Here is a 15,508-nt window from a genome sequence, read left to right on the forward strand (position 1 = left end):
AGGCACCAGCTCTCACCCTTGGAGGCCTGGTAAAGGCAGACACTGTGGCTGACCACAGCAGCTCAGGGATTGCTCGTGCCAGGCACCTGCTCTAAACACCCTGTCCCACTCAAGTGTCCCTCCTCATGCTGCCTGGTCACAAAGGCTGGATTAAGGGGCCAGGGCCACCCAAGTGAATCAGGGAGGACCCTGCAAACTCCCCAAGCCCTGGCAAAGAGGTGAGGTCACCAAAGCAGAGGGGGTATGAAGAGAAAAGAACTAAGGGCAGGACTTTGTTAAATGGCCACAGTCAGATGGAGATGGAGAAATAGGAAGCAACAGTGGAGAAAGAAAAATGTAGGCAGAGGAGTAGGAAGGAAACTGAAGGAAGAATAGATTCTTACACAAGGAAGTGAAGAATGCATAAGTGCTGACATCCCAAGCCACAGGGACACTGATGAACGGCCTTTCCAGTGGACTGCCTACACACTGGAGCGGGCCGCTTCTGGGGTACAGCGTAGACAAACGCTGTAAGACAAAGGGTAGAGGTGGCATGAAGAAGAGAACAGCAAGCAATAAAGTGAACCTTTGATTTAACAACCCAGGGAATGCATTCATCCTGGACACAGCCTGGGCCTGGGCTTTACTGCATGTTCGTGGGTGACTGTATGTGTGTGAAAAGCAAGCATCACACATGTTTCATGCTCTACTTCACCATGGCTGTTGACATAGACTTCAGTTCAGTTCAGTCGCTCAGTCGTGTCCGACTCTTTGCGACTCCATGGACCACAGCATGCCAGGCCTCCCTGTCCATCACCAACTCAAACTCATGTCCATCGAGTCAGTGATGCCATCCAGCCATCTCATCCTCTGTCGTCCCCTTCTCCTCCTGCCCCCAATCCCTCTCAGCATCAGAGTCTTTTCAAATGAGTCAGTTCTTCACATCAGGTGGCCAAAGTATTGGAGTTTCAGCTTCAACATCAGTCCTTCCAGTGAACACCCAGGACTGATCTCCTTTAGGATGGACCAGTTGGATCTCCTTGCAGTCCAAGGGACTCTGAAGAGTCGTCTCCAACACCACAGTTCAAAAGCATCAATTCTTCAGTGCTCAGCTTTCTTTATAGTCCAACTCTCACATCCATACGCAACTACTAGACATAGACTTGGGTCCCAAAATTCCATGCAAAGTAGTTGAAAATATAGAAATATTTTGTATATAGAAAAATGTATATAGAAATATACATTTACATAATTATGTATGTATACACATACACACATAAATATATCTTTATATCCTATCAGTGCTTCAGGAATTTCCTATTCTGGAATGAATTCAATAATAGCCCTTCGCAACCTACTGTGTAGTACAGGGAACACTGCTCAGTGTTCTATGCCAGCCTGGCCGGATGGGAGGGGGTTTGGAGGAGAAAGGATACTTGTATATGTATGGCTGAATCCCTTCACTGTTCACTTGAAACTACCACAACATTGTTAATTGGCTCTACCCCAATACAAAATAAAAAGCTTAAAAAAAATAATAGTCCTTTGCTATTCATCTTTTTTTTAATCAGAGAATAATCGCCTTACAATGTTGTGTTGGTTTCTGCCATACAACAACGTGAATCAGCCATAAGTAAGCATATATTGCCTCCCTCTTGAACCTGCCTCCCACTCCTTGCTATTTATCTTGAGATTTTATTTATAAATACCCCAGTTTATAATTTCCTACCCATTTTAAAGAAAATAAACAATGCAGTAAGTTTCTCTTATGTATAAAACATGGATACAAATGCCTGCTCCTTTGCAAACACATCTAAGCATGTTTTAATTATGAGAGCACTTGACATGATACATCAGGCCAAAAGCACTCCACGTTCCCCTTGGCGGGAATGCCTCTGTCAAGAAGCCACCGACATATCCAAGGGATTCACTGCTCCATTCACTGGAGTGGTCTTACAGAAGAGTCAGCTAAAATTCCACCACTGTTACTGCATTCAGTAGGGGCTGTCTAGTTGGAAAAAAACCCATCAGGACCACTTAGATGAGAATCTGGCAAGAGCAGTAACCCCTGGATCCTGGTCAGCTGTGCCCAGTACTGTTTGATACACACACTATCCTTCCTACCTCATGGACCAGTAGGCAGCAACACTCACTCCTAAAATACAAACTTCAGACTTATGCCCTATGGAAGACCAAACTCTTCTAGAGTTTGTGGGCTAGAGAGCAGAAACAGGGCTGGAAAGGAAGGGAGGTTGAAAGTGTTAGGCGTTCATATCCTGGGAGAGGGGACAATTAGAGAAGCAGGAGCTGCCACCAGGTCCCCACACCCAGAAAGTTCTCTCTAACCGCCTCCCAAATCTTGAGCCTCTCTCTGGCCCTGCTCTGCCCTCTCTGCATGTGGCCACTTTGGAAAAAAGTCAAGATGGTGCCTGTCTCTTCAGGGGGTTTCTCCAGGAATATCCTCCACTGAGAGCAGACCCAGGCCCGCAAAAGACTCTCTGGGTCTCACCCACCCAGGCATCTGCCGAGAACACAGCCTGTCCCAGCAGAACCTGGTCCTACCTGCTCATCAGGTGGGCTGAGGAGGCCACACAAGTGCTCAAGTGTGTTCTCTTAGCACTCACTTTTAATCCTGCCCATTAAATTCTCAGGACAAGGGGGTGGTGGTCTGGTCCCCTCACTTGTTAGAAGTCTTCTCTGTCGGTGCCACATTCCTATGCTTCAGGAATAGGGGGATTGCCCAATTTTGGAGAGAAATGAGCTGGAAAATCTTCAACAAGCTGTTACTTCCATGCCTGCTCTCCTTGCCTTTCTGCACAAAGCCATTTTGGTCCAGTCATCAGAGTCATGTGGATGAGGGGCAGCGCAACCCCATGGACTGCAGCCTACCAGGCTCCTCCATCCATGGGATTTTCCAGGCAAGAGTACTGGAGTGGGTTGCCATTGCCTTCTCCACATAAAGAAAGGCTGAACAAGAAAATGGGAACTCTCTTTTCATCCTCACAATTTCTAACTGAATTTGTGGAACAGAACAGTTATTACTATACTAAAGATTAGGAACCAGAAAGAAATTTTTCCAGGTTCAGATTTAGAAGTGAACCAAGCACACACAGGGCTTGATCTGAATGCTACATTACTTCTGATACCTCTGCCAATGCTGACTCTCTAACACTATCAGCCAACAATACTCGCTTCTAATCTCTTTTATTCCACCTACGAGGCCAAGGCTCCCACATAAACACTCCAGAAGCTACTTCTAAGTAAAGTTCTCAGATTCCTTTTCCTCAACTATAATTACAGCCATAGATGCCACTGGAGGGGTGCCTGCTAAATGCCAAGACCCATGACAGCTTGCCTGGTAGGCATCACCATTGCCAATTTCCAGATGGAGAAACTAAGGCTCAGTGAATTGGGTGACTTATTCAAGGCCACAGTTAGCAAAACTTCTAGTTGCCATTTATCAAGCACTTACAGTGTGCTAGACACTAGGCAACGTGATCTGTGTGCGTTATCTTATTTAACTGTCATAAGTACTCTCTGTCTCCCTCCAGAGGCTGTGTGACTCCTATGATACCACACAGCTTCTCCTAAAGCAAAGAGGGGCCGTTGATGGAGACTCTAGCATTACCTCACAGCTCACCTGTATGGGTACTGCATACCTGATGGGTAACGGCATACAATGGGCCTAACAGAGGTAGATGCCCCCAAACATGTCTTACCCTTTTGTAACATCTTTTGCCCTCTGAGGCTGCCTTTGATGTTTACCCAAGGTCACCAACATGAAATTGTTAGGAGCAGAAAAAGGCAGTTTGAGACCACCTGCCACCTTAGCAATGAAGAGGGATCAATCTGGGCCAGAAGACAGACTCAGAAACAACTAACCCTGTGGATTCTTTAGTCGAAAGCAGCCACATGATCATTATTATTATTACCATCCTCATAGCTTGATAATGTACTAAAAATTAACCAATGTACACTAATGATGATATTAACAACAGAATGACTAGACTGTAAAATTCATCATATTATGGAATAATATTACTGGAATTCATCATATTATGAAAACTATACCTCTAATAACCTTTAAAATATTTTCAAAGGGGAGATCAAGGCAAGAGAGTAAACAGTCTGATCACACTTAATCAGTAAATTATTAAACTTCCTTGACCTATTTTGGGGGTCACTTCTCTGACCTTGAGGTCAGCTTCTTTCCTTCCTGTCTGTATGTTGATATGCTGGTGCTGTGGGCTGGGAACTTTCCAGTTCTGTTTCCTCCCAACTGTAATTGGAGTCCTGTCAGTTTCCGTAAGTAATAGTGTCGCACCCCTCTGATTGAAGGTGCTACCCATCCCCTAAACACAAGCTCTTATTGTCCACCTGAGGCCCACTTTGGCAGAAAAGTTATGGTCTCTTCTCAGACACAAAGAAACAGGAGTTCCAAGACAAATTATTTTTCTTCCAGACACATTTGTAAAAATTGGCCCAAGCTTCACTGACAAGTGATGAAGTAACCAAGGTTACTCAGGTAGAAGAGACAGCTGAGGTGAGAAGGAGAGAGTGCCTGATGGATTACCCCTGAAAAAGAAACCCCACAGTTTCTTGGCTGACGAAGAGCATAGGAACAGGACGTTGGGGCAGGGTCGTAGGGGTTCACCACACTTGACAGGGGGCTGAATAGATGTTTCTTAGATCCCAACAATATGCTTCTCAAGGGACCAAATGATGGGGATACTTCAGTACCACCTCCTGGAATTCAGTGCTGCTGAGAAAACAAATGTTTCCCAGAGAATTCACATATTATTTCTCTCTAGGGTCCTATGATTTCTCCTTACACCCCACTCCAAAGCCACATGTAAGCAGTACTAGCAACCACAGTAAAACAGGAAGTCCCCTACATACGAGTAAGTTCCATTCCAAGAGCCTGCAAGTCCAATTCATTCGAAAATCCAACAGAGTTAGCCTAGGTACCTAACACATTCGGCTATACAGTCCTGTACTGTAATAAGTTTATAATACTTTTCACACAAATAATACATAAAAAACAAACACAAAAAATAAAGAAAACATTTTTAATCTTACAGTTCAGTACCTTGAAAAGTACAGTAGAACCAGCTACATTACTGCTGCTTTTATGCTGCTTCTAGACATCCTGGGCTTGAAATATAGATACTGTACTCTACACAGTAATGTACAGTAAAGTACACAAAATCACAACCACTCATAGAGGGTTTACGCACGTGATAACGTACGCTGGACACAGGCACTAACTTACGTGATTGGACATGTGAATGCATGTTTACATCTTTGAAAGTTTGCAACCTGAAAGTTCATATGTAGGGGACTCACTGTATATACAACATCTATAGCCTTGCTGTGAATTTATAAATGGAACAGAGACGTTTTAAGAAGACTAAGAAAATGGGAAGGAAATGGGTAACAATTATCTCAGCAAAATGCCATCTTTGGTGAGGATGTCCTTAAAGACATGTTTGGGTTTAAGTGGTGAGTTGCTATGGTGTCGCCCAACAACTGATTCCTCCCTGAGTCTGGAAGACAGAGGATAAGTGGCAGTCAGGAGGACTGGTGACAGATAAAACATGTTCAAAACAACCAACCAGGCTGGGTATCTGCAACCTATGGCCAGTTACCCCAGGCAGAAGCTCTGATCAACACGCAGGCCGGGACCAATCCCAGAGACCTCAGTGAAACTGCAGGGCTGGTTAACTGTTTCCATGAACACTTCTCTCCACTCCTTCTCGTATCTCCTGACACCCTCTTTCCCTATGGGTAGATCTTCCAGCTCTCTGAAGACCTCACTTCAGAACTCAATGTTGCATCTCTTTAAATCAGCCCATGTGTTCCCCCAGCCCCTGCAACTAATATCTCCTTTCTTGTTTTCTTAAACTTGTTGCTTTTCTGGTCTGTATTCTCCACTAGACTGTCAGACCCACAAAAAGAAGAACTATATTCTTCCTATTCACCTTTAAGTTCCTAAAATCTCACATAGATGCATCAAGATGGTGCCGTATAAATATTTCAGATGATGAAAGAATGAATTGGAAAGTGCCTAGAACTGGGTATCTGGGAACTTCCGTTTGGATCCCAGCTCTGTCGTTAACTGAATACTCAGCTTCATGTCTGGGGTTCAGCTGCATCGTCTGTCAAGTAAGAAAACCACCCCAATGAGAAGCCAATACCCCTCCCCATGCCATGTTCATTACAGCCTGTGGGTCCACAGAGTATACTCACAGGCTTTGGGGAGGCGTGGGATGAGGGAGGTCCTGAGCAGGCCTCCCACTCCCTCCTCAGACAGAGCCACCCTGCTTTCACTTACTTATGAATTAGGCTCTCAAATAAGACTTTGTGTGCAGAGTGGGTTTTACAACCAAGACAAAACTTTACAACTATAGTAGATAACGGTACAGCCCTTTTCTGCTAGATTCCTCCAACCTAATAACCAGGTTCTTTCCCTCAACACTTGGTCCCAGTCCCCCTCTGCAGACTCATCACCCTCAGTCCCCAGAGTTGCCCATAGATCATTCCAGCTGTGCCCTTTCATCTGCCTGAGACCATCCTTTCCCATTTTCTTCTGCCTGAGAAAGCCCAGTTCACCCTTCAAGATGCAGTTCAAAAGCCTCCTCACTTTGTCTCCACTTCCCCAGCCACCAAAGAACCATGCTCCCCAAGAACCACACTCCCCCCACTGAGCTCCCAGAGCACCTCATATATACTCTACAGCATTAAACACCAGCTGTGTGGAATCATCTGTTTATTAAACCCTTTCCTGACTAGAATATAGACACTTCAAGGTCAGGAGAGCTGCCTTACCATTTAAGTCTCTGATATGATATCACCACAGTGCCTGATTTAGTAGGCACTAAGGAAGGAAATTAGGAAGTCTGAAGTTATTCAGGAAATTAGTAAGTTCACTGATAAGTAGGTTAGTGAATTAGTCAATAAGTTTAACTACACAGTAATGGGAAAACCTCTGTTTATCTGAGTAGAGTAATTGGCATTTAAGTGTAAATAATCACTAGATTTAATCTTTCTAGGAGCAAGTACACTTTTAAAAAGGACTTATTTGTCGATGGCTCTCTTTGCTGGAAGGAAGAGGGAAACATATTTCTTGAGTGGAGAACGTGTTCTCTAACTTTTACCTACTGTCAGTTGGATCTCTCTCCTTTACACCCTCCTAGGGTGGAGAATCTTTGCCTCCTGGCTCTATGCCTCCTGGAACTAGAGAACCAGTACAGGTTTTAAGTGACAGGATGACACTATATGGGGAGGAACATGTAGTGATTGTCTTGGTAGTGCTGTCTTCGGCACAAGTTTAAAAGTTCAATATTGTTTGTAGACTCTCTGGGAGCACCTAATTGAAGGTTGGTCTGTTACACCTATATATGTCATGCTGCTAAGTCTGCTGCTAAGTCGCTTCAGTCGTGTCAGACTCTGTGCAACCCCATGGACGGCAGCCCATTAGGCTCCCCCATCCCTGGGATTCTCCAGGCAAGAACACTGGAGTGGGTTGCCATTTCCTTCTCCAATGCATGAAAGTGAAAAGTGAAAGTGAAGTCGCTCAGTCATGTCTGACTCTTCATGACCCCATGGACTGCAGCTACCAGGCTCCTCCGTCCATGGGATTTTCCAGGCAAGAGCTCAAAAGAAATTCACATTGAAAGGAACCAAATTTTTCTGAACCTCAAATCACATATGACTTGAGGTATACACAAAAGGATTGACAGTGAATGTTTCAAAAATGAAAGCTTCTGGTATCTTGTCCCAAGCCTCTTTTCAGTGTGTAAGTCCTAATTTTCCCTGGGTTTCAGGCTGGTAGTTAGTCAATTTAACCAAATATAGTTCTAGATATAGAAATAAATCAGAACACTAGGGATACTACAAAATAAGAACAGGAGGAGGGGCTTCCCAGGAGGCGTAGTGGTAAAGAATCTGCCTGCAATGCAGGAGACACAGGTTCTATCCCTGGGTCAGGAAGTTCTCCTGGAGAAGGAAATGGCAACCCACTCCAGTATTCTTGCCTGGAAAATCCCATAGACAGAGGAGCCTAGAGGGCTACAGTCCATGCGGTCGCCAAGAGTCAGATACAACTAAGAAACTAAATGACAACAACGAATGTTTACAATATACTTAAAAGGCAGATAACCAAAAAGGGTATCAGAGTTGCAGGGTGTGAGGAATAAATCACTCCTCTTCTCTTTAGTCCCACTGAAATGAAGCCACTGTATTGCTCAAGGACTTGCCTCTCTGAACAGCTCTGAAGGGAACACTTCCAGCATGTCTGTAGCACACACTCACTCGATGGCCATCTGCACCCTGACATTGTACTCCATATTGATTTTCTCCAGCTACACGGTTATACTTTCGGAATCAATATGCCTCTCCCTCTCCAGCCACTTGATGAATAGCCGAGGAATGCAAAGTCACTTTGATAACAGCATAAGGCAAATATGATTAGGAGGGTAACTCTGGGGCAATAAATTTTTGAAATGAGTTGCTAAATTGAGTAGAGATTATTTATAAACTTATCTCTCATTTAGAATAGTGAGTCTGCATCTTGGTTCACCAAATCAATTTTAGGTGATAAATATTCTGCAATTCTTTTTCTACCATTCTGCAATGCAAACTAGAGATAATGTTACCTTCCTACGCACTAACTTAAAAAAAAATCACCTCTGTATGGAAGACAAAGGAAAGAAAATCAATTTCTCATAAAAATAATATTTCAGCATACGGATGCTGGGGCATAACCACTGTGAATGCAGCTGCCACAAACGCACGCTCACATACATGTGCCGTCTGGCGCTCAAAGACCATGAGTCTTGAGCTGCTGCTGATGTGGCTTTCCCAAATGACAACCAGCTCCTGGTAAATTTCAAACCAAACAAATTACAACTGGCCCTTAATTTACCCAATTGTTACATCCCTGAATAATTCAGAGTATGTAAGACCATGCAAACAAAAAATGCTTTGTGCAATGAAGATAGATTTAAGCTCAGAAATTACAAACACGTTGTGTCTTACATGAATGTCCACTGAGACCTTTGGAATCAAGTAAGAGAACAATGCATCATCCTGTGGGATGGTCCCACACACTACAAAATGTCTAACAGCCCAGGCTTTTGCCCATTTAATGCCACAAGGGCCCACAATAATCGTGTGCACCATAGACACCCTCATAGCATACCAAAACTCCCCCTAGGAGGCAGTACAAACTTGCAAGAGTACTGGCTTGCAGTATTTCCTACAGGGCTTCCCCCATTAACACAAATGATTAAGAGTTGATTCTAGGTTTAAACCAAAGAACGAAAGTACTAGAAGGGAGCATGAAGCTCCTCTAACTGGCCCTCTAGTTTTACCCACATGAGATAAGTAACTTGCCTTTGAATACTCAGTGACCACCTAATCTAGGGTAAAAAATTTTTTTAAGAAATGGCATCCTTTTTCATGGTTTTTATTTCTTATTGAAATTAAAAAGACATCCTTGAATGTGTCTCTTACACATGAGATAGTTGGGCGGGGGTGTGGAGGTAGTAGAATGATTGACAACATTTTCCAGTTTTTTTCCCAGGATACTGGAGTTGAAATCATTCACTCCTCATCACTGAGTTGCCCTAGATACACTCTATATACAATGTGTGCTCAATCATGTCTGACTCTGCGACCCTATAGACTATAGCCCACCAGGCTCCTCTGTCCATGGAATTCTCCAGGCAAGAATACTAGAGTGGGTTTCCATGCCCTCCTCCAGGGGAATCTTCCTGACCCAGGGATAGAATCCACATCTCTTGCATTGGTAGGTGGGTTCTTTACCACTGAGCCACCAGTGAAGCCCTCTAGCACCCACTAAAAGCTTGGATTCCTGCATGCAAATAAATCAGAAGGTTTCAAAAATAAAATCCTTTACAACATGTTCAAAATGAGAGTGTGTCCCAAAGAATGATTTCCGCGAGCAGAAACTATCCCATGTGATTAGTGGCTAATTGATTTTCCCACTGTTCTCCCCAAACCCCAGTCATCAAGATCCAAGCATGTTTGGGGGAAATAAGTAAGATTCTATATGCTCCTACACCACGCACAGCACAGGGCCCATTCCTCTGACCCAAGAGAGCAAGGGACGGGCAGGTCCCTTCACAAGACCTAAGGAAGACTTGACTTGACTCTTTGCTAATCACCCTTGGCCAGTGACTTGAGTGTTTTCTAACTTAATTTGGCGGATCAAATATTAAGGAGAAAATGTTTGATTGGTCAAACTGCACAATATTGGCTCTCCAAGTTAAATCTGCAATCAAACTGACGTCCATTTCAAAAGTGCCACTTGGAAAAAATCCTACTTATAAGCCTTGTACATTATTAGGTGGTGAAGAAGGATGAAGAAAAGAAGCTCACAGAGTATAGGAATAAATCATTTACCTCCCAAATCCTTACACTGCACTTAAAGAGACACCTACTCAACATGCAAACTCAATTCCCTTCAGGAGATGAGAATACATAATTTATACCAGTTCCCCCAGCAACCAAGGAAATATCATCAGGCCCTCACACTGTATACTTTCCTCCTAGAGTTCCTCAGGCTTTCCTTCTGAGACCACTTCCTCTTAATTTTAGACTCACTCCAACAATTTAAACATCAGGTGTTAGAAGCAGCAATTTAGAACAGGAGGAGGTCAGACCACTCCAGGTAAGCCCCACAACAGTAACAAGAAGAAATGACTGACAGTCTGACCTCCAAGGAGATGGAAAACGATTTTACAAAGTGGAGGGAAGGAGGCTGACACCGAAACTCAAAATAATAACAGCTTAGGCCATTCAAGGTACGGACAAACAGCTTTGCTGGCCTTGAGTAACTAATGTGAAAGGAAACGATGCTTAATATATTTTGTAGCAGAATTCCATATAACAATAGAATCCCAGGTTGAAAGAGTAGGAAGATCCTAAAGAGAGCATCCCGGCCTAATTCCTTTACCTTACAAGGAAAGTGAAAGTGAAGTCGCTCAGTCGTGTCCAACTCTCAGCGACCCCATGGACTGCAGCCCACCAGGCTCCGCCGTCCATGGGATTTTCCAGGCAAGAATACTGGAGTGGGTTGCCATTTCCTTCTCCAACCTTACAAGGAAAGAAACACATAACGAGGTGCACAGGTTCGAGGCAGAGTTGAGACAAGACGGCAACCCAGCTGTCCAGGGCTCCTTCCATATGGAGGCGCCGACACTGACGCCCGAGGGGAAAGGAAGAGAGGCCGCCTCACTTGTAGTCACGCATTGTGTCACAGCTTCTGACATCTCTGCTTTTGCATCCGTGCATTGATTTTTACTCTCTTCCAAAGGAGAAGAAACTTGCTCTCTCCAGTCACAAAAGAATGAACAATATTTCCCTGATTTGTGATGAGAACCGCAGGGCTGGCCCTGAACAAAACTGGCACGGACAGTAATGTTTACTTCGCGTTCCCCTCTACCTCTATCTCCCATCCTGGTGTGTCTCCTCCAAGCTGTTGCTCTGTCCTCCCACTCAGTACCCCACCCACTGGCCCAAAATCTAGAGTTTTTAGTACAATGTAGAATATTCTCCCAACTTCCAGAAGTTTTATATACTCCCAGCCCCTTTCTAATTTAATTTCTAATGCTATAAAACAAAAAATGAGCTATACACCAGTGTTTCTCAAATATAAGTGGCAAGCTTATTAAAATGCATATTCCTGGTCCCCATCTCCTGAAATCACAACTCAATAGATGACTCTGATCACTTCTTGGCCTTCTGGCTAAGATCAAGTGTAATAGATGACTCTGGTAGAAGTGTCCCACCAGACCCACTTTGGAAAACATGTGACTTCTGCCTGCCTCTCCAGCCTCGTCTCCTCCCAGTCCCCCAGTGCACATCCCCTTCCACCCAAAACTTCATACAGTCTCTCCCCACCATGCCTTTGCCTCATAGTCCACCTTCTGAGTCCAATTAATTCCTCCATATACCTCAAAACCAGCTGATGCACACGTCTCATCTCTGCTCTCTGTGTTCCTATTCGTTTCTGCATTACTGAGCTCCTACAGCCTACAAAGTGTGGGGATTTCCTGGCATAGTTCTACTTGAAGGCAAGGCTCTGCCTCATTTGTCTTTTTTCTATTCCCAGCATTTGGTATCTTGCCAAGCACATAGGAGATACTCTAAAGGTGTTCATTAGATTATCTTATGCATGTGCAAATTTCCTAGTTAATAACTAGTCATTTATTTATATTTGCATTGTTAATTACCCCCCCCCATCCCATATAGTACAGGATTTTCAAAGATTGCTCCAGGTATCACCCTTAAATGAGGAACACATTTTGTAACAAATAAAAATGAAAAGAGAAGAATGCTAACATAATCTAACCTTGGTGACATCAATTGTATAGTCATAATGAATTAGACCCAAGTTCACTCAGGATATCTGACACTTAAGGAACAACAACAGAGACACATACAATAAATGGGAGTTTTTCTAATAAGATCAGTTTCTAATCGTTCCTTAGAATTTGGTCTGGCATTCGGGTTTAGACTTTTTACAGAAGTAAAGTTGAAAGACATCAGAACTGGCTTTGAATTGATTCATTTACATAAAACTTTGCATACTTGTTCTAAGACCCCAGAGATGTCCAGGATTATCTATCCCAGATGGTTAGCCACCAAAAGGTTAGCTCATCTCCTGAAATCCACCTTTCATGTGTGTGTCCCATGCAGGTGTCTGCTATGCAGAGTTTGGAGTTCGCGTCCCGAAGACCACAGGGTCAGCCTACACCTATAGCTACGTAACTGTCGGGGAGTTTGTGGCATTTTTCATTGGCTGGAACCTGATCCTGGAGTACTTGATTGGCACCGCGGCCGGCGCCAGCGCTCTGAGCAGCATGTTTGACTCGCTGGCCAACCACACCATCAGCCGCTGGATGGTGGACAGCGTGGGAACCCTCAACGGCCTGGGTGAGACTGCCACAGCCTCTAACTCCAACATGCAAACTCACTAAGCCAAATAAAGGGGCTCCTCTTTCAGGATGCAATTTGGCAAAAAGTACCAAGGGCCTTAATATGTCTTTTTTTTTGCCAAGTAATGGATGAATGAATCTGTCCTAAGGAAACTATTCTAATTTCCATAAAAGTTTTATATGAAAAAATGTTCATCACAGCCTTGTTTATAATAACAAAACAATTAGAAACTGTTTAAGGATTCTACATTGGAGCAACTGATTAAGTAAACTATGGCAGTGTATAACATAGCTAGCAATTAAAAGGATGACCAGGAAGTCTGTTGTAAGAGCATGGAATGTTTTTAATGTAATTCTGTATGACAAAGGACACAAATTGTATGTATATGTATCACGTTAATAACTATATAAAAATATGAGTAATTTGGAAAAAGAAATAGAAAACTATGAGGAACTTCTCTGATGGATTCTTTAGAAGATTTTTAAAAATTTTTCCTAAATCAGCATGCATTAATTTTTAAATAAGGGAATATATTTAAAAGAAACAAAATGAATGGGTATAACAAAATGAGTGAATACTAAATAACCAGAAGCTCATGTAACAAATACCTTGAGATTTCAGCTTCTGAGCCCCACCTTCCATTCTGTCATCTGACTATCCCTTCACAATCAAGGGAAGCTAAACTGTAGTGGAGGAGACTTTGGAAGTCTTGCCCCAAAACATCCAGGGACTAACTCAGTGGCTGCATACAAGTCATTGGTGCCCCTGTCTCAGAAGAGCTGACCAAAATGCTGAGCACCTAGATACCATGAGAAAATTTAAAAATATGAAGAAAACATCTTCTCAGGATACTGATTTCATAAAGTTTAGGCCCGAAAGGGTCCTCCAAAATCAGGTAGCCCCAGTTTTTCACTTTACAGATGAGGTTCAGAGAAAGGAGACATTTGCCCACGACCACACAGCTGGTTACAGGTCAGAGTTGAGCTGAAATCCAGGAGCCTGCCTGCTGAAGCAGTGCCACTTTCCCTCTATAGAGGGCAGGAGTCCACTGGCCAACAGACAAGACCAAACAGGCGAGAGAGTTCCCCAGCCATCTTCTTTGCAATCACACAAATGGAAAGTACACCCTTCTTCCAGTAATCGTCAAAGACACACATTTTAAATTTTCCTAATAAAGAGATTGCTGGAATGAAATGGAATATTTATGGGCTATAAAGTAAACGACAATGAAGATAAAATCGTTCAAATAACATGGTAGATCCGTGTATACATTTGAATGTCCTTGGATAGCCCTGACTTCGGATGTCCCATGCTATGGCTCCAGAGGAACTGCTGTAGTTGTCATATTATGAATCCCAATTTTTGGTCCGGGATATCAGGTCATCTCACCTATATACCAAAACCTTCCCATTTGCAACTAGACACCTGTGGACCACACACACACAGTCCCTTCTCCTTCCACGACACACTGACCACCCTTCTCTAAGCTGAGTGCAGATGCACTAGGTGGGCCTGGACAATATTATTAATTCACATCTTATCCCTCTAGGGAAAGGAGAACAATCATACCCAGACCTTCTGGCTTTGGTGATCGCAATCATCGTCACCATCATCGTCGCACTGGGGGTGAAGAATTCTGTGGGCTTCAACAATGTACTCAATGTGCTGAACCTGGCCGTGTGGGTGTTCATCATGATTGCAGGCTTCTTCTTCATCAATGGGAAATACTGGGCTGAGGGCCAATTCTTGCCCTATGGCTGGTCAGGGGTAAGTTCATTCCTAAATCCCTGTGGGTGTACCTGCTGCACGCTCTGCCTACTACCCTATGACCTGTTTGAGACATGAGTTAAAGGAAATGCTGCTTGTCCCATAACCTTCATGGCACTCTCTTCATCACCTTTTATCCAAATTTCATCAGAATGTTCTGAAGAAATGGTTCTTTTTTATTTAGCTGTTTCACAAACATTTCTTGAGCTCCTATATTATATGGAAAATGATAATAGATTTGAAGTTTTGATCACTTGCAATTATGCCTAATTCTGCATATAATATCTCATTTAATCTTCCTGCAATTTAGGAGACTGGGATTCTATCCCTGGGTCGGGAAGATTCCCTGGAGAAGGAAATGGTTACCCACTCCAGTATTCTTTCCTGGAGAATTCCAGGGACAGAGGAGCCTGGCAACAGTCCATGGGGTCACAAAGAGTCACATGACTAAGAGACTAACATTCATTCAATAACCTTGCAAGGAGGATATTTACATTCTAGTCTTACAGATGAAAAAACTCAATACTCAGAGGGGTCAAATGACTTGCTACTAAGCACATAGCATAAGTTCCCAAGTTAGGAGCCAAAGACAGGACTGTCTGATTCCAAAGCCTGCACATGAACAGCTCAGCCCTATAGAATCTCTCTATAGGACTGCTCAGTTCAGACAGCTGGTAAATAGACAAGCAGTAAAAGAGGCCCAAACAGTGAGCAGGCAAGGAAGGGGTGAGCATTGCTTCAGTATGGAACTAAGAAAGGAACAGTTCTCAAATCTAAACTCAATGTTTGATCCAAG

General features: G+C 43.4%; 1 protein-coding gene across 1 annotated transcript in view; it reads left to right on the forward strand.

The window, feature by feature from the left end:
• Positions 1-15,508, forward strand: part of SLC7A14 (solute carrier family 7 member 14) — a 115,841-nt gene that overhangs the window by 66,018 nt on the left and 34,315 nt on the right. Inside the window, exons 3-4 of the mRNA XM_027541357.1 lie at positions 12,706-12,942; positions 14,495-14,712. Coding sequence (XP_027397158.1) covers positions 12,706-12,942; positions 14,495-14,712 — 455 coding nt within the window. The remainder of the gene's footprint in view (positions 1-12,705; positions 12,943-14,494; positions 14,713-15,508) is intronic.

Source organism: Bos indicus x Bos taurus, chromosome 1 (assembly GCF_003369695.1).
Source record: "Bos indicus x Bos taurus breed Angus x Brahman F1 hybrid chromosome 1, Bos_hybrid_MaternalHap_v2.0, whole genome shotgun sequence".
Lineage (NCBI taxonomy): Eukaryota > Metazoa > Chordata > Mammalia > Artiodactyla > Bovidae > Bos > Bos indicus x Bos taurus.